The sequence below is a fragment of the Puma concolor genome, chromosome E1 (assembly GCF_028749965.1).
Source record: "Puma concolor isolate L17-30 chromosome E1, mPumCon1.1.hap2, whole genome shotgun sequence".
NCBI lineage: Eukaryota > Metazoa > Chordata > Mammalia > Carnivora > Felidae > Puma > Puma concolor.
Window position 1 is genome coordinate 2,849,487 of NC_141680.1, and position 26,520 is coordinate 2,876,006.

General features: G+C 56.5%; 2 protein-coding genes across 2 annotated transcripts in view; both read left to right on the forward strand.

Annotated features, from left to right (window-relative positions):
• The first annotated feature begins 330 nt into the window (after positions 1–330).
• On the forward strand, positions 331–5,795 carry EFNB3 (ephrin B3). The gene is made up of 5 exons (XM_086685867.1): positions 331–990; positions 3,179–3,471; positions 3,664–3,756; positions 3,871–3,975; positions 4,444–5,795. Exons 1-5 carry the CDS (start codon positions 869–871, stop codon positions 4,851–4,853), a joined length of 1,023 nt encoding a protein of 340 aa, XP_086541993.1. The 5' UTR covers positions 331–868; the 3' UTR covers positions 4,854–5,795.
• Positions 5,796–12,028: 6,233 nt separating this feature from the next.
• The window catches only part of DNAH2 (dynein axonemal heavy chain 2), an 84,611-nt gene continuing 70,119 nt past the window's right edge, over positions 12,029–26,520 (forward strand). The window contains exons 1-4 of the mRNA XM_086686540.1: positions 12,029–12,392; positions 13,920–14,087; positions 20,218–20,276; positions 21,974–22,144. Coding sequence (XP_086542666.1) covers positions 13,934–14,087; positions 20,218–20,276; positions 21,974–22,144 — 384 coding nt within the window. The 5' untranslated portion in view covers positions 12,029–12,392; positions 13,920–13,933. The remainder of the gene's footprint in view (positions 12,393–13,919; positions 14,088–20,217; positions 20,277–21,973; positions 22,145–26,520) is intronic.

Genomic DNA, 26,520 nt, shown 5'->3' on the forward strand with positions numbered 1-26,520 from the left:
CGCGACGGCCAACTCAGCCCACTTCGCAAAGTGCGGAGCCTTCAAGGTTATTACTGTTCTCTCCAGACCCGCCGGGAGCCGCGGCGGCGCTCCGGGCTGGGGGAGGAGGCGGCGGCTGCGGGAGCCACGGGGGCCGGGCTCCTCCGGGTGGCGAGGGCGAGGGCCTTTCTGGATCCGAGAGCGGAAGGTTCCAGCCGCTCGGGCGGCCCGGGGGCCGGCGGGGGAGACGCGGCGGGGGGCGGCGGGGACAAAGGGGGCGCGGGGGGCCGCGCGGGCGGCCGGGGCGGGGCGGCGGGGCGCGGCGGCGGCGGCGGGGCGGGCGGGAGGTGCGCGAGGTGAGGGCGGCGTGGGGGGCGTGGGCTGCGGGCTCCGCCGCCCGCTCCGCCGCGCGCTCCAGCTCCGGCTTTTCCCTCCGCCAGCCTCTCCCCCTCCCCGCCACTCCTTTAACTCCCCCCTCCTGGGCTCGGGACTGGTTTCCTCCCTTAGCCCGCTGCCCTCAATCCCGGCGAGGCTGGGGCTCCGGCTCGCGCCCCTCCCGCGCTCCCTCGTGCGGCGCCCCATGCCGCCCCCGCCCGGCCCCCGGCCGCCCCAGTCCCCCACTTAGGCCGGCGCTGCGATCCCGGGGCGCTGGAGCGTGGGCCGGGGGCGTAGGGCGCCTGCAGGCGGCCCCGGGAAGGGCTCTAGCGGGCTGAGCGCTCCGCGGCAGGGGCGCGGGCAGAGCAGGAAGCGGGTCCGCGTGGGAGCAGGGGGGCGGCCGCCACCGGGGTGGTCGGGGCCGGATCGCCGGGGCAGCCGAGGCAGGCACCGCAGGGGGGTGAGCGACTTTGGGGGAGTTGGTGCCCCGCCCCCCCCAGGCCTTGGCGGGGTCATGGGGGCCCCCCGTTCTGGGCCGGGGGGCGTGCGAGTCGGGGCCCTGCTGCTGCTCGGCGTTTTGGGGCTGGTGTCTGGGCTCAGCCTGGAGCCTGTCTACTGGAATTCGGCGAATAAGAGGTGAGTGGCCCCGGACTGGGGAGACCCCACACCCTTCGGGCAGGGAGTAGGGAAGCTTCGGGGGTTCGGGGTGGGGAGCTGGCTTCTCTGAGCTGGGAGGAGGCTGGAGGGAGGGTGCCAGTGCTCTGATGCGAGCCGATGGGTAACGAGACAGAGGTGATCTTGGGAGCCAGACTCCTGGGTCGCCAACAGACACGTCTGGATGTGGGTGGTGATCACCATGTGTCGGGAGTTGGAAAGACCCCACAGGGGGCAAGGATCGCAAAGTTCACGGGTAGCCGCCGGAGGGTAGTGGAGTGGTTATTTGGGTTTGTGAAAGACGCGTGTCCTGTCGGGGGCTGGGCTTGGAGGGAGCCTGGTTAATGTCAGCTCTCCGGAGAGCCGCCGAGTAGGTGCCGCTGAGCGCGCTGGGGAAGGGGCAGGGTGCCTCCCTCCCCAGAAGGGACTCGGCGACGGGAGGGAAGGGGGCTCAGTTTGGGGGCTCCGGGGGACAGCTCACCCAAGGCTTCTCGACTCTGTCCACACCGTCAGTCCCCTAACTCTTGTCCACAGCCAGAGGGTCAGTGAGCCCTTGGCGGATCCAGTTCCCAAACCAGAAGATACTCCTGCCATCCTGGCTTGGAGACTTTTTTTCTTTCTGGAAGAAGCCTGGAGCCCCCTAAAGCCTCCTTTCTCTTGCATCTGGAGTCCTGAGGACTCCTTTGCCACCCCCCCCCCCCCCAATATGTGTTGCAAACTCTTCCATCAGACCCCTCTGTTCCTTGGCATGCTTGCTTTGCTCTGAAAAAAGGCCAGGGGTCACATGAAGCTTCTCATCACACAGGGTAAGACAGAACCCCTGGGAGGTCATCTAGGACCCTGGCCTCCATGCAGATCCCACTCCCGCTGGGCAAAAGAGTTCTGTGGTTTGAAAACTTCCTGCCTCCCTGGGGAGCCTGTGTGAGGCCAAGGGAAGGGGGTCGGCTTCGGAGCCCATCGGATCCGAGGTCTTAATCCGAGCTCCGCTGCTTTCCGCTGTGTGGCCTTGGGCCACTTAACCTTTCTGAGTCTGTAGTCTCCACCCTGACACCTTTTATGAGGATTAGAGGTAAGGTGTTTGAACGTATTACATGCTCATTAGAGGAGAACTAGAATTATTGGTTGTGTTCTCTTGACTTCCCAGCCTCCCCTCCCTCCCTCCCTGCTATGTCTCTTTGGGTATAATCTCAAATGTCTTTCCTCCGGCTCCTACCCACCAACTCCCAGCTGCAGTTTGAGTATCAGGTGCAGCCTGAGGAAGTAAGTTAGGCTTATTCTGATAGGGTTGAGGAAAGTGGGGGGGGGGGTACGGTGTTCTGGGGGCTCTTTGGGATGTTGGCGGGGAGGGGGTGGGTCCTTTGGGAGTCTGGGAAGATGATGAGCAGCGGTCCCCGGGGACCCAGCTCTGAGACCTCGTGGCCGTTAATGCACAGGGAGGGGTCACAGGCGTTGGCAAGTGGCAGTGCTGGGCCAGTGGATGGCTGGGTTGAGGGAGATGTGGGCTCTAGGCTGTGGTTAGAAAGGTCAACTCCCTGAATTCCATAGCAATAAGGCACTTTCCCTAGGAAGTCCGAGACCTGGAGGAGGAGGGGTGACTGAGCAGGGGGGTGTCTGGGGCACCTGGCCCCCAGACCGTGGTTCCCGTTAGCCTCACATAGGGCCATGGCCAGGCCAGGCATTTAACTCCTGGCGCGTCCCCTGGCTGACTTGGGAAGCTGGTCTGGATTCCCCTCCCCCGACCCACCCCTGGTGCCTCCCTTGCCCTGAGATCCCTCAAATTCAGTGGTGGCCTGGGGGAGGGGAGGCTCTGCCCCCATGGCCGTGCAATAGTGAAATCACCTGGGATGGGTGGGCTGTGTGGTTCCAGAGAGGCCAGCTCCTTGGTAACTGGCATCCTGTTGCCATGGCAACGGGGCTAGTGATGGAGGAGAGATGACAGTGTGCATGTGGTGAGGGCGGGCTGGAGAGTGCATTTGGGCACCGAGGGCCTAGAGACCTGTGAGCCTGGCCTCCCACCGCTTCCGAGCCCTTAGCGCCTGCCCCGTCGGAACAGACTTTCCACTCAGACGAAGGCCGAAGGCCGGCCTGCCAGGGATGTGGGGTGAGGGAGGCAAAGCTCTGGGGGCCAGAACTTTAACACCTCTCCTTGTCCACCTCGCCCTCCTGACAGATTCCAGGCAGAGGGGGGTTACGTGCTCTACCCTCAGATCGGGGACCGGCTTGACCTTCTCTGCCCCCGGGCCCGGCCTCCTGGCCCCCACTCCTCTCCTAATTACGAGTTCTACAAGTTGTACCTGGTAGGGGGTGCCCAGGGCCGGCGCTGCGAGGCCCCCCCTGCCCCAAACCTGCTTCTCACTTGTGACCGGCCGGACCTGGATCTCCGCTTCACCATCAAGTTCCAGGAGTACAGCCCTAACCTCTGGGGCCACGAGTTTCGCTCACACCACGATTACTACATCATTGGTACTGCTGGGCGGAGGGCGGGGTCCGCGGGGAGGCTCTCCCCCACCCAACCCCAAGACTGAGGGGCAGGGGAGGAGCCGAGAGAGACCCCTGACGCCCCCCCCCCGGGGTGGTGTCAGGGCCAGGGAACGGGGACGGAAGAGGGGCTCGACTCTGGAGTGCCAACTTCTCCGTCTGGCTCTTCTCTCCCAGCCACGTCGGATGGGACCCGGGAAGGCCTGGAGAGCTTGCAGGGAGGTGTATGCGTCACTCGGGGCATGAAGGTGCTTCTCCGAGTAGGACAGAGTGAGTGGGGGCGTCGGGGCGCACCTCCTAGGAGCCGAGGGAGGTTGGGGCAGCACCGTCAGGGTCCGGGGGCTGCTGTCTCAGCCCCTGCTGTCGGGTCTCCCCCATTTCCAGGCCCCCGAGGAGGGGCTGCCCCCAGAAAGCCTGTGTCTGAGATGCCCATGGAGAGAGACCGGGGGGCAGCTCACAGCCTGGAGCCCGGGAAGGAGAACATGCCAGGTAGGAACCGGGGGTCCGGTCTCCTGCCTTCCCCCCCGCCCCCACCCCGCCCCAACCTCCTCTGCTCTCAGACCCCAGCTGCCCGCCTTCACCCTCTCCCTCCGCCTTCAGTTTTTGTTGGTTTTTTTTGGGGGGGAGGGGGGTGATACAGGAAACAGAAGAGGGGATGGGAGGGTGGGAGGGGAGTGGAAGCCGAGTGAGGAAAAGACTCAATTAGAAGTAATTACCCGAGCCAGTGTTTCAATCAGTGCAGTCAGAGAAGTGGGGGAAGACTGCTTCGCGCCCAGCTGAAGGGCTGGACCCACCTGGATTCTGAGTGGGATTTCAGGGGGAAGGGGAGGCGGGGTCCCCAGGGGGCTCGGGCGCTGCCGGGGAAACCCACGGGGACCCCCGAGGCCGGGTGTCCGGAGGCCCAGGTGGCTCCTTCAGCCCCTCCCCCTCTTTCCTCCTTCACCCCTTCCCTGCCAGGTGACCCCACCAGCAACGCAACCTCCCGGGGTGCTGAAGGCCCCCTGCCCCCTCCCAGCATGCCCGCGGTGGCCGGGGCCGCGGGGGGGCTGGCGCTGCTGTTGCTGGGCGTGGCAGGGGCTGGGGGCGCCATGTGTTGGCGGAGACGGCGGGCCAAGCCTTCGGAGAGTCGCCACCCTGGTCCCGGCTCCTTCGGGAGGGGAGGGTCTCTGGGCCTGGGGGGTGGCGCTGTGATGGGACCTCGGGAGGCCGAGCCTGGGGAGCTAGGGATAGCTCTACGGGGTGGAGGGGCTGCAGACCCCCCGTTCTGTCCCCACTATGAGAAGGTGAGTGGTGACTACGGGCACCCTGTGTACATCGTGCAGGATGGGCCCCCCCAGAGCCCTCCAAACATCTACTACAAGGTATGAGGGCTTCTCCTCCCCGGCTCTCCTGGATCCAGCCCTTCTCGGGTGCTCCTCCGGTTTAAGTCACGGTTGGAGGGCCACCTCTGGCATCTCCTCGACCCCTCTGCGCCGCCCCCCCCCCCCCCCCCCCCCCCGCTCCTGGCTGTTGTCGCCCTCTTCTCCACTCTTAGGATTCCTTAAGACTCCTGCCCTCGGTTGGCCACGTGAGCCCCCTCTCCGTCTCTGTGCTCCTGGGTCCTCTTTCCTTGGGGAGGGGGCAGGGACTCAGCCTCCTCTCCTGACCGCGACCCGGCGACCCCTGTGCCCCTCGCACGCCGAGAGCCAGGGGCGGGAACAGTCTGTCTTTTGTTGGCACCCCTTCCTTTCTGCCTCTCACTGGTTTTCTCTTCTTGTCTCTTCTCTCTCTTATTCTCTCTCTGTCTCTCTCTCTTCTGCCTCTAGGTCTGTTCCTCTTCCCTAGCACCCCCCTCCCTACGCCTCCTCTTACCCTCTTGGCTTCTTTCCTCCGCCTCTCCCATCTCCCGGGTGGGGGTATGTAACCATTCGTGCCCTCGGCCCCCTCTTCTGACCTCTCTCACCGACCCTCCCCTCAGTCTGCCAAAAATGGGGGCCTTAATGGGGAAGGCTCTGGCACTCCACCCCAGCTCTCCGGGCGTGGGCAGCGGGGCCCCCTTCTCTGCCCCCCACGGACGTCCTCCGGCCATGTTGGGGTGGTTGGGCCATGACAGCCGCCATGAGAAGAAGTGTCCTGTTTTGTCAGTGGCCCATAGCAAGATACGAACCGGTCGGGGCACGGCGTGGATCTGGTCTGACGCTGAGTGGGCCACTGGGGACAGGAAGTGACTTGCTCCAGACGGGCAGTGGCAGAAGCAGTGCGGCAGAAACTGGAAGTGCCTTCGTCTGAAATAGGAAGTGGTCCGGCTGGAACTCCAAGTGGCTTAGTCCGGGGGGTGTTTGTTGGGAGGGGGTGGGGGGCAAGGGGGAGGCGGCTGGTTCTTACTCTGTGGGGGGGGGGGGCGGGCAGGAAGAACTTCCTGTTTGAGGAGGAAGCTGGAACTCACGGACTGTGAGAAGGTAGGGTGGACTGAGAAGGATCTTGCTTCCCCGGATCTCCCTTCCCTGTTCTCTGCGCTGCTTTTGGGACCGCGAAAGCGACTGCCATCAGCTGTGGTGGGCCCAACTTGTCATGTTCTTCTTCCCTTTCCCTACCCCGGTATAATCTCTGTCCATCAACGGGACTGTCCCAAGAACCCACGTGTCGTCCCCAGTAACCCGGAGGGCTGTCTTGTTCAGCACACCCTCTTACTTTCTAGTCCTTTCCGACTCCACGCGGCTCCCTTCTTAGTGACCAAAATGGTGGCCTGCTGACTGGTCTAGCTGACCGTGGTACCTAGCAACCGTTTCCGTAGTGACCAGCTTGTACCTCTTCCTGCCCTCTAGTGCACCATGGGCCTCAGTTTCCCCCCAGCTCAGTCTCATTAGACCAGAGCTGCCCTTGGGCACCAAGTCGGCCACCTTCATCACCAGCCAAGATGGTTACTTTGTCCACCAGAGGGTCATGTCACCTCTCTGGTGCGGTAGTTCCCAGGTCCTTCCTGATTTTTCTGACCCGCTCCTTCCAGAGAACAGGAAGTTGATATTGCCATGGGGGAGGTGGCGGGGTATGGCCGTCACCTCAATAGTTTTACTGTAAAAGGGAAATTGGAACAACAAAAACCAAAAAAAGAAAAAAAAAGAATAAAAAACTTCAAAAGTTGACAAGAAGGCTGGAGAGTGACTGGGGGTGAGTTGGAACAGAGAACTGGTAACGGGCGGGGGGGGGCGCTTTCGAGCTGAGCTGGATCTCGTGAAGCCAAGGGGAAGGGTAGGGAGACAGCTGGGTCGGAGGGGGGAGGTGGGCAGTACGTGGGGAAGGGGTAACGGGCTGGGTGAGAGGGCCGAGGCAGGGGAGGGAGAGATTGCCGATACATCCGACGGGGATGCACGTGGACGCACGTTCACGCGTGTCTGTTGCTAAACCAAAGCACCGGAGACAAGGCAAGCGGCGGTCAGAGACAAAGCGGACCAAACACGTTCGCAGGTTCGGGTCTCCCCGCCTACCCTCCCTGCCCAAGGCACCTGTGACTTGGGGAGTTTTGCCGTTGGGGACCAGTGTGGGGAGAAGCGCCGTGTGAGCACCCGCAAGACGCAGGGACCCGGGCGTCACGCTGCCCGCCCCCCCCCCCCCACCGGCTCCCTGCGTACCCATCACCCGGGCTCTTCTCCCCCCAAAACCCCTGGTGCCCAGCCCCCTAGACTCAGCCCCATTCTCCGACCACAAAAGCAGCCTGTCAGGAGCATGGCTGGAGCCGGTCGGCAGGGGTCACAACCTCTGCCCCGCCCGCCCCTCCCCTGACTTTAGGTGCCCTCCCGCTGTCTCCCATCTGCCTGGAGGTCAAGGGGTCCTCCTGCCCGGCTCTGTCCAACGGGACCCCTGCCCCTCCTCCTGTTTGAGCAGGATGCCCGGGTCCTGAGAGGCGCAGGTGCTCTGGGAGGGGAGTCGAAAACTGAGGCCAGGTGCTGGACTGTCTGGAATTCACTCCTGTCTTCTGAGCCCCGCACTGGAGAAGCCCGAGGTGGGGAGGCTCGAGGGGGGTGGAAGGGCTGGTCCCTGCCCCTTAGTGGGGGTTGGTGGTCATGGCAACATCCCCTTCTCCACACAATGGGAAGCCCCCCTCAGCCTCCCGCGTGGATGGAGCCGACAGCCCCATCGCTGGCTATCAGCCTCAGGGACTTGGCAACCGTCACCATGGCAACCCAGAGCCCAGCAACAGGGCCCAGTGTGAAAGGGAGGGGTCCCAGACCGGGGCAGGGCTGTGTGTGTGAGGGGGGCAAGGGAGCCGAGGGAGGGCCCCCCCCCCCGCACCACACACACACACACGCGTGCACGCACACACACACACACACATCTAGAGACACAGGTGGAGGAAAGAGAAGTGGGGATAAATACTCTGTGACGAACACCTCGCCCAAGCAGCCAAGACATCATAACGTGCTGAGAGACAGGAAGACACCTGGGGACAGATGCACAGCTGGGGAGAGGAGCAGCACGTTCAGCACCACCCCCTGAAGTACACCCCCTCGCCACTCTGGCATCCGCGGACTCCCCCCTGCACGCACGCCCGTTAACAACACGAGACCTGCCGCCTGCCCCACGCGTGGCGGCTTGTGCATCTTCCGAGCGATTTGAAAGCACTGGTGACTTCCACACGGAACGACACATGCCGTCCTGTCCTCTTTCCGGGTACAAGTACGCAAACATGCTCCCCGGGCGATAACCACAATAAAGCCACGAGAGGGGAAGGAAGACGTTCGTTTTCTGTTTTTTGGTTTTTTTTTTTTTTTTTTCATTCACTTATCCACTCAGCATCACGTAAAGTGTCTATTTGGTCCCAGGCACCGTCTCGGGCACTGAGACTATAGATTAAATAAAGTCCCTGCTTTCACAAAGTCCGCATCCTGGTGGGGAACAACAGAGTAACATCTCCGGGCAGTGACAAGCGGTGTAAACAAAACGGAGTAACAGCATGAAGAGGATAGAGATTCGCAGGGAAGATGCTTTAGGAGGTCAGGAAGGTCCCTCTGAAGAGGTGACCTTTGAGTCAGACCTTGAGTGAGGTGGGGGAAGGGCACGCCCCGGCGGAGGGAACAGCAAATGCAAAGGGTAGAGGTGAACTTGGGACATGTTTGGGAACATCCACAGCCTTGTGGATGTTCCAGATGTGTCCTGTCCTTCCCCAGCCTCAGCCTGGCGGGGAGCAAGTCACGTAGGGTCTAGAATCCACATGCAGGAAGCTGGTCTAATTCGGCATGCCCCCCCTTTTGTTTCTTGGGCGTGCGGTGTGTTTTCCTCCAGTAGAGTTTAAGCGCTGGGTGGGCAAGGATGATGCTCTGAGCTTTTGCGGGGGGCTGGGGGACCGCTGCTCGTAAAGGGTCTAGAGCAGGCAGGCAGGGAGGAACTAAAGGGACCGAGAGGCTGGAGACCATGGATTGTGAAGCTGCCCCCACCCCTGTCCCAAACAGCAGAGGCTGTCCTGGCTGGGGGCTCACACTCTGCAGTATGTAAATTAGGTTGAGGTGTGTGTGTGTGTGTGTGTGTGTGTGTGTGGTTTATGGTGGGGGTTTTCAGGAAAGAGCTGCGGTGGGAATTTCTGATGGGGAATGGTTGACATCGTAAGTGGGATTTCAGTTAGAAAGAAAAATGGAGTTTCCTAAGGGGCTATATGGGGAATCAGGAACGTAGGGCGCACCCCCCCCCCCCCCCCACCTCCCGGGAAAGTTTCAAGATCGGGCTGGGAGAAATGTGGCGGGCTGGGATACGCTCAGAGAGTGGGGGGGGGGGGGGTATGAAGAGGAGCGAAAACCGGGCAGGAGGAGAGAGGTCAGAAAGGTGGCAGGGAAGGTGGGGTCCCGAAACGAGTTCTGAGGGCACCGGGTCTGAGGAACCCCCCGACTCCCGCGGTGGATTGAAGCATCTGGGGTCCCGGTTCCCCCTCTTCCCCCGGTTGCCCTCAGAAGCCCAGGCATCAGCTCCCTGCAGCCCCAGTGCTGGCGGTGAGACCGAGCAGCCTTGGGGGGCGGCAGCTGGTGAGTGGGGAGGAATCTGTGTGCTCAGCAAACAGCAACCTCCTTGGTGCCCTGGTGGCTGCCTCCTCCCTCATCAATCAGCCCCAGCCAAATGTCCTAGTATTCCCACCACCCCAAGGGGACTGGGGCTGGGCCAGGGTCCCCAGGGGAGTGAGATGGGGATGGGTGGGGGGAGGTGGGGGTGGCGCCTGGCTCCCCATCTCTTGGCCTCTGTTCTCTCCTCTTCTGGAAGCTCTCAGCCCTTCGTGTCCCGGAACGACTCTCTCCTGGCCCCTACCATTGTGAGGGCATCAGCTACAAATCACCTGTGGGGGTCTGCTGGGGGACAAGGGGGGGAAGAGGGATGAGTCAGGGCTGGAGAGAGATCTACTCTGGTTCTCACGGGACCGGCCCAGGGCACAGTCAGCAGGAGGCTGCTGGCACAGAGGCCCGGTCCCCCCACGCTGGCCTCTCCATCCCTGACGGATGCTCCGGACAACAGGCCGGGACCCTGACTCCCCGAATGTCCTCGCTTCCCACCTTCTCCCAGCCCCCATTCCCTACTTCCCGCCAAGATCCAGAGGTCCGGCCCCCAGCTCACCCCAAATCTGCTGCTCCCCACTGGGGACTGAGGCCTCTAGACCTTAGCCTGTGGCTCTCTCCCCCTCCTCAGCCCTTGCTCCCCTCGGGGACCCAGGCGTCCTGCCCGCTCTTTTCACCATAACAACCATTCTTTTGGAGTTGCTTAAGACTTTAATATCATTTCATTAAGTCAGCTAGTTAGAGAAGGTTGGGGGCACAAAGACACTGGGGTGGGCAAAGGACGGCCAAGGTAGGGGGGAAGCAAGGGAAGAGTCCCCCTCTCTCCGTGGAGATGGCTCTGAGACATCAAATATTGACAGTGAGAGAACAGAACTTATTAAATCTGGGACAGGGGTGTGTGTAGCTGTGGGAATGGCCGGATGCCTGGGTTCTGAGGGTAATGAAGGTCTGGGGGGGGGAGGGGAGGGCCCGGCTGAGGCTGGGGGGTGCGGCAAGAGTCAGGGGCTTGTGGGCACAACCCTCCAGTCCCTCTCCTTTGGGAGGTATTGAGTCTCGGTACCCTGGCCGTGTGTCTCAGCTGTCCCCTTCATTCCCCCGGGGACAAGACCCCCCTCACAGCTGTGGTTGGCTTCCCTTCATCCCTCCCCCCTACCTCCACCTCTGTTGATGAGCTTTCAGCAGCGTTTAATCGGATTGAGCAGTAATTAGCAAAGCGAGATGTTTGATTACCTATTTAGCATAATGGAGGGGGCTGGGATCCCTAGGTACAGCCAAGGTTGGGGGGGGGGGCAGGCAGAAAAGAAACCGGGTCTACACTGCATTCTTTTCCCCGGGGAGCCAGGAGCCCTGCCTAGAAGACTCCCCACCCAACGCCTCCCCTCAAATCTTCACTCCTTGGGGACTTTTCCCTGGGGGATCTGGCCAATCATGCCACCTCTCTCTGCCACCCGCTGCCTCTTTGGTTAGGGGATCTATCACCCACTTAGCCCTACTCGCTGCGCAGCTGGCGAGGGGTGTGGCAGGACCCCTCACTACTTCAATCCTTGTTTTCAGCCAGGACTCCGGCCCAGGCAGGGGGCCAGCAGAGCCCAGGAACCTACCTCCAGGATAGCAGGGGTGGGGAGTGCCCAGGCCAGGGGCTACCAATGCTGGAGATTAGGATAGGTGGGGTGCAGAGATTAGGATAGGTGTGGATTAACCCAAGGGCCCTTCAGGAGTCCCCGAGACGGCCTTGTAGCGGTGGACGGGCAGAACGAGATCTGTCAGGTGTGAACGGCAACCAGAAAAAGGGGGAACTGAGGTCCCAGTTTCTCCCCCCTCCGCATCCGGCAAAGAAAATGTCATCAATTTAGCTCCTCATGGAAATGTAATCAGTGGGCTCGCTGCTGGCTTTGTCTTAATTAGGCACTATTGATGGCAGCAGGGAGGGTGCCTACCCATTCCCCTGACTCAGCCTCCCCCCCTAGATCTCCGAGGCCTCCTTCCAGCTTCTGGCGCCGCAGGTACGGCCCGGGCTTGCAGGCGCCCCCTCCGCGGCCCCGGCCCGCAGCGCCCCCTAGCACCGGCTGAGGTCTGCCCCCCCATGGCACACCCCTCTCCTCTGGCTTCCCCAGGACTCAGCCTTTGTTCTCACGGAAAGCCGAGCCCCTCCCCGGCCCGGTCACCTTCCCCAGGGAGTCCCCGCCTCCCGTTCCCCCCAAAACGGGCGACGCTTCCCAGAGCCGATCCTCAGGTTCCAAAGACTCCAGTTCCGTTCTTCCCTCCCCTCCCCCGCCCCGCGCCGCCAGGCGCTCCGAGACCCCAATCCGAGCTCAGACGAGGGAAACCAGCGGGAGGGCAGGGGTGCTCCAGCCCCGGTTTTTCCCCCGGACCCAGCTGCAGCCGCGGCTGCCTCGAAATCCTGGAGCGCCTTCTAGAGCTTCCACGAGCCCCGCAGGCGGGACGCCGGGCGCCACCTGCTGGACGCGCTCGGGAGCGCGCCCGCAGACCGGGGCGCGGGGTCGGTGCGGGGGCTCCGCCGGCGCTTTCGCCGTCCCGCGGGAGGGTGGCTCGTGGCCTCAGCCTCGGCCCTTCCAGACTGTCCTCGGGCCGAACCCCGCCTCCTCCGGCCTGCCGGCCACGGTGGCTCTCGCCGGCTCGCCGGGCCCTCTGGCCCCCGCTCCCCGCGGGGCGCACGCGGGCCGGGGCGGGCTGCCGGGCGGCGGAGCGGAGCTGCCCTGCGCCTGCGCCGAGGACGCCGGGCTCGCGGGCACGCGCCCGGGCCGCTCACCCGTCCCTGCCCGTGGTTGCCTTGGCGACGCGTGCAGGCGCGGGCGGGAGCGGGCCTCTCGGGGCAACTTCCCAGACGGAGCGGCCGGTCCGTCGGCCTAGGGAGGACGGGGTCGGCGTAGTGAGGTGTGTGTCGGGGGCGAAGAGGAGGAGGGGAGACGGGGGAAGCTTCGGGGAGAAGGGGCAGCTGTGGGGGAGGGGAGGGCGGCCGTGTCCGGGGAGAAGGGGGCAGGGGGGGTGGAGAAAGGGCAGTTGTGGGGGAGGGGAGAAGAAGGGGAGGGTGGGGTTGAGACGGAGCAGCGGGGGGGGGGGGGGGGGGGGGCAGTTGTGACCGTAGGGTGAGGAAGCCCCTGCAAGGGCAGGTTTGTCGACGACAGGCAGCCACTTTGAGGACCTGCCCGCTGGTCCCCTGCGTCCTTCCTGAGTGACGGCGCGAGCCCTCAGGCTGCTGGAGCGGCCCCTCCTGGGGTCCGCCCTGGCGGATCTGGGGGTGAGACCCTGGGGAGGGTGCTCCCGGCCTCGCCCGCGGACGCCCCCCCCCCCCCCCCCCCCCCCGGGAGGCTCCAGCCGCAGGCCGCTTCTCTGGAGGCCCCTGGCTGGGCTGCGGTTGGTTTTATTGATGCGTTGGCCTAACAGAACGCTTCTCCTTGGAGCAAAGCACGCATCCTTCAAGTCTGGAACTCATAACCTGTGATCGATGCCTGTGGCAGCCACAGGTGGCTGTCGGGCTGGAGCCGGAAGGCCCGGCCAATCACACAGTGCCCCTGGGCCGCCGCGAACGCCCCTGCTTCCGCCCCAGAGGCCTTCCTCCTGCCCCATTTTCTTCTCCCCCCCACACAATTGGAAATTCCGTGTCGGGTGACTTTTCTCCTTCCTTCTGCCAGTCTGTTTTCGGCCTTAGGAGTCAAATGAGGTTGGGCTTCACTGTGGCCTAGTTCAGGGTTCCTCAGTCAACTATGCGAAGAGATCTTTTCAGCACCCACAAAACGGAGTTCCTACCCCCCCAGCAATGAAAACCTAAAGAGATGTGTTGCAAATACTGTTTCTCTTTTTCTTTATATGTTTTGAGAGACAGCACGTGAGCAAGGGAGGGGCAGAGAGAGAGAGGGAGATCGAGAATCTCAAGCAGGCTCCTTGCTGTCAGCACGGAGCCCGACTCGGGGCTTGAACTCGCTCACGGGAGATCATGACCTGAGTTGGATGCTTAACCCACTGAACCACCCAGGCGACCCGCAAATACTGCGTTTCTTTGTTTAAGGGGGTGGCACATTTTAGCGTGGGTAGGAGGAGAATTTTCCCGTTCCCCCCCCCCCCCCCCCGCCTTGCTTGGGGTATCGCAGGAGAAAGGAGGGTTGGAGGAGAATCGTCTTAGTTTGCTTGGGTGACTTGATATCATGACAAGGGATGGGGGGATGGCCTTCCCCTCCCCGGGCCTTCTCTCCACCCATGGCCCTGAGGGGTAAAGTGGCTGAAGGTGTGTGTGACCACGCCTGGGTGGTTGATGGAGCAGGGTGAGGTATCCCCAGATATGAGTATGATATGGGGAGGGGGGGTCTCAGTTTGTGAATTCAAAAGGGACCGCGTGTACGGAGGGGGGACGGGCTGGGAGGCGTGGATCCGGTTGCGGACCCCCAGCTGCCCGTGTGTCCGCAGGTGTTGCCCACGCCATGTCCAGCAAAGAAGAGAAGCAGAGACTGAGTGGCCAGGGAAGCGCCAGCCGTGGTGCCCGCCAAAGAGCCTCCGAGGCCACCCCGGCCTCGAAGCCTGGGGACGCCGCCCTGCCTCCCCAGCCGGAGTCCGATTCCTTCAAGGAGGAGCTTGGTGGGTATACGCTGGGGAGGAGCTCGGAGGCAGAATGTGTGTCTTCAAAGAGGGTCTGAGGGTTGTGGGAGGGTTGAGTGGAGTGTCAGGCCTGATGCTGGGCTCCTGTCTCTGTGTTTTCCTCTTGGCCAGCCTTGTCCTGTTCTTTCCCTCCTCACAGTACCCCCCCCCCCCCGCCTCCAACCCCCAACCACCCAGTGACCCCGGAGCTCACTAGCCAGTCCTTTCTTTCTCCTAGCCTCTTCTTCCTCCTCACTTCCAGTGTTCCAGGTTGCTCCGACCACACCGAGGAGGGTTTGATCTCTTCCTTTTTCCCATCTTCACCCTGGGTGGCAAAACAAATAATGTTTTTCTTCCATTAAGCCCATCACCATGGAGACTCAGCCTGCTTCGCCGCCCTTTGAATCCTCAGCCTGAGCGCTGCTTTCTCCCATCTGTTCAAGGCTCTTGCGTCTCTGCCTTCATTTTGGCGGAGCCTTGGTAGACTCAGGAGGGTCAGGTTCAGGGCCACACACACAAAAAGAAGACCCATGTCTAGATTGAGGGAGCAGAGAGTTTAAAGAGGCTGCCTCCTGCGGCTTTGATCTCAGGGATGCCTCTCCTGTGGGTTGGAAGGTTTTTTTTGGTAGCAGTTGCTGTCGCAGGGCCGTGCCTTGGAGCTCTGGCCGGTGTAGATTGGACTGTGAACTAAGTATAGCCCCCACATTTTCCCACTGCAAGCAGCCTCTCAAGAAGGACAGAAATAGAATCCTCTTTTCATACGAACAGTGGTTAAGCATGGGTGTGGGAGAGAGGTCCAGGGTTCACAGGATACCTAGGATCCAGAGGTTAGAGACCAGCAAAATGTTTTGTTCTGAGTTCTCCCAGAAGCATTAAAAATGGAACTAGCTCCTGGAGGCTGGGCGCCTGGACCAGGGATGCGGAGGGAGCAGGAGGCACAGCGAGGTTCAACCTGGAGACTCCTCCAGTGTGAGAAGGGAAGGAGAGTCTCAGTGAAAGCCTTGACCATCCAATACAAAGAATCTATGACTCCCTTAGCTCTAAGCCTTTTTGTCCTTTGGTGGGGAGCTTTCCAGCTGACCCAGCAGAGGTTCAGAGGAGATGGGGACCTCCACAGCATCCCTGACACCCACGGTGATCCCTGTGCTCTTCGGAGCTGGGGAGGGGATTGAGGTCTGTCCCTGCTGGAGACAGAGGCGCCGGCCATGGTCTGAATGTTTTGTCCCCCTCCCTCCCCCAATTCATACGTTGAAATCTTAACGCCCGATGTGATGTGATTAGCGGGTAGGGGCTTTGGGAGGTGCTCTGATCAGATCAGGAGGGTGGGACCATCATGGAGGGTGGGACCATCATGGATGGGATAAATGCCTTGGGAAGGTGGTTCCAGAGAGATCCCTTGCCTCAGTCCTCCATGTGAGGACACGGTGAGAAGTCTGTGACCCAGAGGAAGGGTCTCGGTGCCCATGGTGCATCCTGGTTTAGGACTTGCAGCCTTCAGAAATGGGAGAGAGAAGTTTCTGCTGTTTAGAAGCCACCCAGTCTGTGCTGTTTTTTTTTTTTTTTTTTTTTAATGTTTATTTTTGACACAGAGACAAAGCATGAACGGGGGAGGGTCAGAGGGAGAGGGAGACACAGAATCCGAAGCAGGCTCCAGGCTCTGAGCTGTCAGCACAGAGCCCGACAAGGGGCTCAAACCTGGGAACAGTGAGATCATGACCTGGGCTGAAATTGGACGCTTAGCCGACTGAGCCACCCGGGCTCCCCCATATTTGTAATTAAAAAAAAAAAAAAAAAAAGAAAAGAAAAACTTTAAGGGCTAACCAGTTTTTTTCCCACAGAGTTTGGCATCCAAACTTATTTGGTGGTAATATATAAACCAGACTGGCCCGAGAGTGCTTACCGGTCAATGTAAGCACTTAGTGTGTATTTTCGAATGTTTTCCTGCGGTGCTACTGACTTTAAGAGTTAGATTGTGGCGTGTTGGTCGAGAGTCTGCCGGAGGCGGTGGGGGGGGAGGGGGATCGTGTGTCATACTCCGTTGACAATTGTACATTCTGAAGCCCACGCAACCCCAAGGTTTTGGATAAGAGACTATAGACCTGTATTTCAGGCAAGTCAGGAAAAGTATAGGGAATAACAGAATGGACCCCCATGTACCCATCACCCAATGACGACCACATTGTGGCAGTGAGTCCTTCCAATTGCCACATCTCCCCCAGCTCTTCTCTCTTTCTCCAGATGCCACCGTTATCCTGAGTTGGTGTTTATCATCCTCAAGCTTGCTTTTTAAAAAAAATCAAATTTTTTTTAATGTTTGTTTATTTTTGAGAGAGAGAGACAGAGAGAAGGAGACAGAATCGGAAGCAGGCTCCAGGCTCCGAGCTGTCAGCACAGAGCCCGACCCGGGGCTCGAGCTCCCGGTCCGCCAGATCATGACCTGAACGGAAGTCAGCCACTTAACTGACCGAGCCACCCAGGCGCCCCCTCAAGCTTGCTAGTTACATTTTTACTGCACGTAGCCATGAACATCATATACCGGTATCATATCTCATGACTTGGATTTTATATATATAAATTGTGTTGTAGGAGACAAAACCAATATACTCTTTAAGCAATGTTTTTTTTTTCTTCTTTGAGTTTATTCCTTCACTTGGAGAGTGCATGCGTGCAATCATGAGCGGGTGAGAGGCAGAGAGAGAATCCCAAGCAGGCTCCCTGCTGTCAGCACAGAGCTCTATGTGGGGCTCCATCCTACAAACCCGTGAGATCATGACCTGAGCCGAAATCGAGAGCCAGATGCTTAACTGACTGAGCCACCAGGCGCCCCCCGTCCCCCACTTACCCTTGAGGTTGCCTCAGTCTTCCTCCCCTTAGCCTTGGTTCCATCTGGCATCTTGAATGCCTTCAGTTTTCTCAAAGGGCATTAGATTTCTTGGTTGCCCGTCTCACCACCGCCAGGCTCCTGGAACCGTCTGTCCCATCTTTTTCATGATTTTCTTTCTTGGCTTCTGTGCCTCAGTCTCCCCTCTTGGGATTCCTTTCTGAAGTCGGAGTGTCCTGTTCCCCAAAGTCTTTTGGCTCCGTCTCATTTGCTGCTTCTTCCTCCTTTCGGCCCATGGCAGGTGGGAAACTCACCGGCTTTACCCGTCTCTTGTGTGAGCAGCAGATCAGGAGGTAGAAACACAGCCTCCTGGGTATTCTCGGCGTCCAGAGTGGGTGCGCCAGAAAGGAGTGCGCCAACTGAGCGGGGCCGGTTTCCGTGGGCCCCGGCTTCTGCATGTGGGAAAAGCAATGGAAGGCCAGAAGCTGAAGGCCTAGAATAATCTTAGTACTGCTTGGCCTTCATTCCCCTGCCTCCCTCCACTCCTCTACTCCTGCCCTTGTCAGCTTTTTCTTTCTTTATTAATTAAAAAAGATTTTTTTAACACTTATTTATTATTGAGAGACAGACAGACACAGAGCATGAGCAAGGAGGGAAAGGGCAGAGAGAGAGGGAGACACAGAATTCAAAGCAGGCTCCAGGCTCTGAGCTGTCAGCACAGATCCCGACGCGGGGCTCGAACTCACAAACTGTGAGATCGTGACCTGAGCCGAAGTCGGACGCTTAACCGACTGAGCCACCCGGATGCCCCCCTCGTCAGCTTTTTAAAAGAAAATTGGGATAGAATTCACTTACTATAAAATTCATCCCTTTAAATTTTTTTCCCTAAATGTTTGTTTATTTTTGAGAGAGAGAGAGAGACAGAGGGTGAGTGGGGGACGGGCAGTGAGAGAGGGAGACACAGAATCGGAAGCAGGCTCCAGGCTCTGAGCTGTCAGCACAAAGCCCGACACAGGACTCAAACCCACGAGCTATGAGATTATGACCTGAGCCAAAGTCGGATGCTTAAGCGACTGAGCCACCCAGGTGCTCCTAATTTTTTTAAATGTCTTGTTATTTACTTTTGAGAGAGAGACAGAGCACGAGTGGGGGAGAGCAGAGAGAGACAGAGACGGAACCCGAAGCAGCTTACGGGCTCTGAGGTGTCAGCACAGAGCCCAACGTGGGGCTTGAACTCGTAAGCCATGAGATCATGACCCGAGCCGAAGTTAGACCCTTAACCTACTGAGCCACCCAGGTGCCCCAAAGTTCATCCCTTTGAGGCGCAATTCAGTGATTTTGGGTATATTCACAAAACTGTTTCAGCCATCACCACTATCTAATTTTAGAGCATTTGCATCCTGTTCCCCTCCCCCCTGCCCTGAGAAAGCTACTTGAAGCACCTTGAAAGATTGGCATCAGCTCACCCTATATCTTTACTTCTAATTGCATCAGATCCTAGTTTTTTATTTTTAATTAAAAAAAATTTTTTTTTTCAACATTTATTTATTTTTGCGACAGAGAGAGACAGAGCATGGACGGGGGAGGGGCAGAGAGAGAGGGAGACACAGAATCGGAAACAGGCTCCAGGCTCTGAGCCATCAGCCCAGAGCCCGACGCGGGGCTCGAACTCACGGACCGCGAGATCGTGACCTGGCTGAAGTCGGACGCTTAACCGACTGCGCCACCCAGGCGCCCCTAAAAATTTTTTTTGAAGTGCATTTATTTTGAGAGACAGAGTGAGCGGGGAGGGGCAGGGAGAGAGGGAGAGAGAGAACCCCAAGCAGGCTCCGCAGTGTCAGTGTGGAACCTGATGCGGGGCTTGAACTCACAGACTGTGAGACCTGAGCCAAAACCAAGAGTCGGACACTTAACTACCTGTGCTACCCAGGCGCCCCCAGACCCTAGTCTTTTAGCAGCCCCTCCCCCCTTCCCCTTGCCCCACAGATCCTGATAACCGCTAATCCACTTTCTGTCTGTATGGATTTGCCTGCTGTCCACATTTCACGTAAACGGATCCATACGGTATATGGTCTTTTGTGACCGGCTTCTTACACCCGACATCATGTTTCTGAGCTTTGTCCCTGATGTAGCGTTGTACCTGACCTCCGTTCCCTTTTTTCTTTTAATGTTTGTTTATTTTTGAGAGAGCGCGTGCGTGCACGCGTGTGCTCATGTGAGTGGGGGAAGGCAGAGAGGGAGAGAGAGAGAATCCCAAGCAGGCTCCATACTGTAAGTGCAGAGCCTGATGGGGGGCTTGATCTCATGAACCATGAGATCATGACCTGAGCCAAGAGCAAGAGTTGGACAGACGCTCAACAGACCGAGCTGCCCTGGCACCCCACCTCCGATTTTTTTTTTTTTCAACGTTTATTTATTTTTAGGACAGAGAGAGACAGAGCATGAACGGGGGAGGGGCAGAGAGAGAGGGAGACACAGAATTGGAAACAGGCTCCAGGCTCTGAGCCATCAGCCCAGAGCCTGACGCAGGGCTCGAACTCACGGACCGCGAGATTGTGACCTGGCTGAAGTCGGACGCTTAACCGACTGTGCCACCCAGGCACCCCCCACCTCCGATTTTTAATGTTTGTTTATTTTTGAGAGAGAGAGAGAGAGAGACAGAGAGTGCATAGGGGAGGGGCAGAGAGAGAGGGAGACACAGAATCCGAAGCAGGTTCCAGGCTCCGAGCTGTCAGCACAGAGCCCGACGCGGGGCTCGAACCCACGACCTGTGAGATCATGAGCTGAGCAGAAGTCGGACGCTTAACCGACCGAGCCTCCCAGGCGCCCCACCTCCGATCCTTTTTTATGGCCGAACAATATTCCACCGCAATTTTGTTTATCTGGCCACTCGTTGATGGGCACTTGAGTTTCCACCTTTTGGCTGTCGTGAGTAGTGTTGCCGTGACCGTGGATGTGCAGGCATCTGTTCGAGTCCCCGCTTCGTTCTCTTGGGGATATACCCGGGGATGGAAGTGCTGGGCGGTGTGGTGACTGTGTTTAAGGAACGCCCTCATTTTTGAAGTTTTTTTTTTTAACGTTTATTTTTGAGACAGAGAGAGACAGAGCACGAACGGGAGAGGGTCAGAGAGAGGGAGACACAGAATCTGAAACAGGCTCCAGGCTCTGAGCTGTCAGCCCAGAGCCCGACGCGGGGCTCGAACTCACGGATGTGAGATCATGACCTGAGCCGAAGTCGGCCGCTTCACCGACCGAGCCACCCAGGCGCCCCATGGAACGCCCTCATTTTTGAATTTTTGTTCTTCCCAGAGCCAACATCGGAGGAGCCTGAGGCACAGAAAGAATTGCCGGAGCCTGAGGCGGATGTGGTAAGTTAGGGATTTCCCTGAGCCAACTCTTCCTCCCCGGGAGCCAGTCAGTCCGAGGGTTAGCTGTAAAATGGAGGACGAGGAGTTCTCTCCAGTCTGTCGCTGGCGTCTACTCCCTCTCCACTGGGAGCCTGCTTGCCACAGATCCAGCTCGCTGAGTCACGAGAAAGTTCTCCGTGCCCCGCACCCCTCCAGAGGGACAGGGCTCTTCACTTTCCCTTCCTTGTGTCCCCGCCTGTTTCTGTTTGTTGATTTTTCAAATGTCTTTAATTTTTATTTTTCAGTGTTTGTTTATCAGAGAGAGAGGGACAGAGGGTGGGAGAGAGCGAGGGAGACACAGGTTCCGAAGCAGGCTTCAGGCTCCGAGCTGTCAGCACAGAGCCCGACGCGGGGCTTGAACTCGTGAACTATGAGATCGTGACCTGAGCTGACGTCAGATGCTCAACCGACTGAGCCACCCAGGCGCCCCGCCCCTTGTCTCCCCCGCCTTGAATCAAACGGGGACAGGCTCACCGCGTAAGGCCCAGCTGTGCTCGCTGTGGCTTCGTGCCAAGAACAAGAACTCTCCGGGCCCGGGTGTTAGTAGCCGAGCACTGTGTGCTATATCCGTGCTATTTTTATTTGTACTTCTTTGATTTCAAGTGACACTGAACGGTTTTTTCATATTTTCAGTTTCTCTTTTTGCGACACGACACGTCCGTTTGCGTCCGTTTATTTCCTGGGGTGGTTGCGTTTTCCTCGTTGGTCCACCCTTGGCTCTACATGGGAGACATTTTAGAGCATGAAGTTTTCTCGACTTGGAAACTTCAGGTGAAGGAGATTCCTTCTCATCTTCCAGGAGCACTGGGAGAAGGACAGGGTGACTCCTCGTGTTTGTGCTCATGTCTTCCGGTTCCTTTAATTATTTAGAGGAGTTCTCCAGAGTTTTTTTTTTCTAGTCACCACTTAAAATTTTTTTGCCGTCTAACTCGTGCGTTCTTTGGTGTTTCCCAGTCTTGTCTCTTCCCCTTCGTTCTCCCTCTCTGCTAAGGCTAGTTTGCTTTTTTTTTTTTTTTTTTAAAGTTTATTTACTTTGAAAGAGAGAGAGAGACAGAGAATGCACTCACAGGAGGGGCAAAGAAAAAGGGAGAGACAGAGACAGGGTGGAGCCTGACTTGGGGCTCGAACCCACAAACCATAAGATGATGAACTGAGCCGAAATCAAGAGTCAGACACTTAACCGACTGAGCTGCCCAGGCGCCCCTGCCAGTTGGCTTTGCCTTGACGTCTCCCGTTCAGCGTCCCGGGCAGGCTGCACCCTTCTCCTTTTTCCAGCTCATCATCTTGGGGCCTGATTGCCTGCTTTAGGCTCATATCCTACAGGGTCCCTTGATTGAGTTTTACTCCGAGGTCGAGGATCGCCGGGCGAGGTGTCTTTGCAACCACAGGCATAAAGGAGATATCTGGGGAAGATCGTGTCCCCCGTTTTCCTCTGTGGTCCGTTCTAGTTTCACTCGTCGAAGCAAGGGAATCTCACTGTCTGCTTTCTTCAGAAGCTTGAAACCCGTCATTCAGCTTATCTGCAGCCTTCCCTTCACCATCCTGGACCCGTCAGGCTTCTCGCCTCATGTCCTATGTCCCCACGTGCGCTTGTGAATGGGGGAAAGGACGCCTCCTGACGGCTGTACCTGCTTCGGCCCTCTGCTCCCCTCCCGTAGAAGCCCCTTTTCCTGTCCCGAGCCGTGCTGACAGGACTGGCGGGTGCGGAATGGACAGCGGAGCACGATGCCGTCCTGGAACGCTTTGCCCGGGACCCTTCGGAACCCATCGTCACCATCTTCATCGACCCCTGTGTGGGGCTGACGCTGGAGCTGGGCGTGCCTGTACAGGTGGGTGCTCGGCTCTCCCGGACCCCGAGGTGGTCGGCCAGGGAGCTGAGGGTTTGCGTCCCTCCGTCATCTGAGTCTTACCTCCTGTGCCCAAGGTGTGTTGAGCCTCGTGGTGGGTCCGCTTGACGGTGGAATACAGAGGCATGAGGCAGGGTTTTGCTTTCGGCGATCTCGTGGTCTGGTGGGGGAGACAGACGTATAGAAACTATTCACAATGTGTTAGGATGCACGGGCAGAGCTTAATAGGAACTTTATGGGGACCGTACAGCCAGTGGGATGCTGGCAAGGCCTGGCGACAGAGGTGACATTCGAGCTGGAAAAGAAAGGTAAGTCCGATTTCATCGCGTCTGGGTGAGAGCTGTGTCGGCAGAGAACGCTTTATGGGCAAAGAAAAGAGCTGTGGGAGGCGATCCTGAAAAGGCGGGCTGGGGTCACTTCGCGGAGGGCCTTGTGTTTATGCTGGAGAATTTGGCCTCCCTCCTGGAGGGAACTAGCGCAGCCTTTCGTGGATTAGAGAGAGAACGCTTTCAACCGTGTGGAAGACACACGGGCGAGGGGTAAGCCACGGGTAGGGAGACGGTTAAAAGACGGCTGGAGTAGAACGTTAGTGGTGGAATCTGGGCAGTGGGTATATAGGTCATTGTTGTAAACCTCTTGTAACTTTTCTATATGTTCGAAGCCTTTGAAATAAAGTGTTGGAAAAGAGAAAGGCCTTTGCTTTGCTTTTATTGGCAGCACGTACACAAAACGATAACGATAATGGAGGTGAACATGGCCGTGCGCCGTGACACAATTTGGGAAATGTTCCAGATCAAACAAAAGCAAAAATAGCTTGCGGCTTTTTCCTGTACGTTGGCGTCAGGCAGCTACAAAACATCATGGAAAAAAAAAAAAAAAGATCTCATTCGTAAAAGGAAGAAGAGTTTGCCAAAAATGTGTAGGATTTATATGAAAGAAAGCAAGTTTGTTGCAGGCCATGAAACCATGAGAGAAGATTTGACTGAATAGCCATATCCTGTTTCTGGGTGGGAATCTTAATATTATAAAGATCCTTTATCTAAAAAGAAATGTACCATTTTAATGCAACTCCCATCACAGTGCCAAAGTCCCTAAACCCCTTACGTGAAGATTTAAAAATCTATCCAGTCGGGACGCCTGGGTGGCTCAGTCGGTTGGGCATCCGACTTCAGCTCAGGTCATGCTCTCCTGGATCATGAGCTCGAGCCCCGCGTTGGGCTCTGTGCTGACAGCTCGGAGCCTGGAGCCTGCTTGGGATTCTGTGTCTCCCTCTCTCTGCCCCTCCCCCCGCTCACGTTCTGTCTCTCAAAAATAAACATTAAAAAATATATATCCAGAAATATGCATGACGAAGGAAAGTAATGTAGGAGAGTTGTGAATACGAAAATCTCTTCTAATTAAACTGAAGTAATTACAACAGAGCTGTACTGGGGCAGGAATATACATTGATCTGCAACATTAAAGACACCAAGTACAGACGCATATATGTAAGCATTTTCTCTAAAAATTGCATTTAAAATCTGTGGGGAAGAACAGATCCTTCGGTGAATAGAATTGGGAAACATAGAAAAATTTTCCATTAAAAATCTAATCAGCTGGGGAGAGCAGGGGGAAACAGGCAGATGTTGGTCAGAGGGCACAAGGTTTTCAAAAGCAGAGGCCACAAAGCAAAAATACACACACGGGACTACATCAAATCCAAAAGCTTCTGCACAGCAAAGCTTCTTCCATCAACAAAATGAAAAGGCAAACCTAAGGATTGGGAGAAAATACGTGTAAATCGTCTATCTGATAAAAGGTTAATATCCAAAGTATACAAAGAACTCCTACAATCCAATAGCAAAAAGAACAGCCTGATCAAAAAATGAGCAGAGGGATTGAAGAGACATTTTTCCAAAGAAGACCTACAAATGGCCAACGGGTGTTTGAAAAGGTGCCTCCATATCATCAATGGGATAAATGCAAGTGAAAATCGCAGCGAGGTATCAGATACCACCTGACACTTGTCAGAATGGCCATCGTCAAATAGACTCCCAAGAGACAACAAACGTTGGTGAAGATGTGCAGGAGAGGGAACCCTCGTGCACTGTTAGTGGGAATGTAAGTTGGTGCAGTCGCTCTGGAGAATGGGATGGACGTTCCTCAGAAAATTAAAAGCAGAACTACCCGATGATCTGGCAATCCAGTTGTGGGTATCCATCCAAAGGAAATGAAATCGCTATCTCAAAAACATACCTGTACCCCACGTTCGTTGCAGCATTATTTACAGTAGCCAAGCTATGGGAGCAGCCTAGGTGTCCACCGATGGATGAATGGATAAAGAAAGTTCCATGTACACACGATGGAACAGTATTCAGCAGTGAGAAAGAAAAGAAGCCCGGGGCGCCTGGGTGGCTCAGTTGGTCAAGCAGCGGGCTCTTGATTTAGGCTCAGGTCATGATCTTGTGGTTCATGGCACTGAGCCCCGCATCAGGCTCCACACCGACAGTGCGTGGAGATGATCTCTGATTCTCAGTTTTTTTCTCCTAAAAAAGTGAAAAACAGAAAGAAAGAAAAGAGAATCTTGCTACTTGCAATATCCTGGATGGAACTTGAGGGCATTATGCTGAAATAAGTCAGAGGAACATAAATACTGTATGATCTCACTCATGTGTGGAATCTAGGGGGGAAAAACCCCAAACTCACAGAAACAGAACAGATTGGCGGTTGCTAGAGTGAGGGGGTGGGCAGGTAGGGGAAATGGTTGAAGGTGGTCAAAAGATACAAACCTCCAGTTTTAAGAGAAATCAGTTCTGGTGATATGTACAACACGGTGACTATCGTTAGCAATAGCATGTATTTGAAAGTTGCTAAGGGAGTAGATCTTAAAAAGTTCTCAAGATGAGACGGAAAAAATTGTAAGCGCGTGAGGTGATGGATGTTAACTAAACTTACTGTGATCATCACTTTACATATATCAAATCATGTTGTACACATTGAACTAACAGTGTTATCGGTCAGTTATATCTCAATACAACTGGAGGGAAAGGGTACAGTTTCATTTATGCAAGGTGAATGGTTCTGGAGGTCTATTAGCATGGTAACCACAGTTATCGTGTGTGCACCTGCAGTTTGCTAAGAGGGTACGTCTTCAGTGTTCTCACTGCACACACACATGCACACGAGAAGAAAAAGAAAAAAATGGTACCTAACGAGATAGTGGGTATATTCATTTGGTTGATTATGGTGATCATTTCACAGTGTATACATGTATCAAAGCATCAGGTTGTATACCCTAAGTCTATACATTTTTATTTGTCAATTATGCCTCAAGAAAGAGAAAATTTATTTGGTATGCTGAAATACATTCTAAACGAGATTACAGCCTTAGTTGTATGCTTCTGAGTCAAGATGGCCAATTGAACTTCCTTAAAGAATTATTACTCTTGGGGTGCCTGGGTGGCTCCGTTGCTTAAGCGCCTGACTTTGACTCAGGTCATGGTCTCACAAGCTTGTGAGTTCAAGCCCTGTGTCGGGCTCTGTGCTGACAGCTCAGAGCCTGGAGCCTGGTTCGGATTCTGTGTCTCCCCCCTCTCATGCTCTGTCTCTCTCTTTCAAAAATAAATAAACATTAAAAAAATTTTTTTAAAGAATTATTACTCTTGATAAAAGGAGCAAAAGGTAAAACCAGAAAAAAAATAAACAACACCGAAGAGTAAAGAAGGAAAGAAACATAACCTAAGAGACTTGATGAAGTGGGGACCAATGAAAGGTCTGTGCTCTGAGTGACAGAAATGTTCTTCCCAGGGGAATGGTGGACCCCCAGCAAGATGGGACCCTCAGGACGTGTAACAAAACCTGAAAAGGAAGAAAGCGCCCAGGTATTTTCTCAGAGATTTTATGTTCTTTTGAAATTAGCCTGAACCACCCGCCCATCCCCTCGTGCTATCCTCTTAGGCTGGCGAAGAGGGAATAAAACATAAAATACGCGATCCTTTCACTTGGAGGGGGAAAAGAAACACGGCTCTCCCAGCAGGACATCAAGGAGTCACCCACAGTCTGTTAGAGCAGAAAAGACGGGGTCACAGAAACTGCTCACGCATGTGGAAGGTGGAGAGGAATTGCGTGGCAACCGCAGGCATGTTACATCCAGGGGACGCAAATGGAACAAAGCAGACACAGGAGGAAAAGAGCCAAGCAGAAGGAAATTCCTCACAACAGAATTTGTGCTAGGAACAAACCTAACAAGAGCATGAATTCAATTTTTAAAAAGCTGGGAGGTGAAATGATGCAACATGGGAAATACATAAAACGGAGATTGCAAATTTTAGGAAATGAACATAGCAGCATGTGACAAAACCCAGTAGGTTAGAAACAGC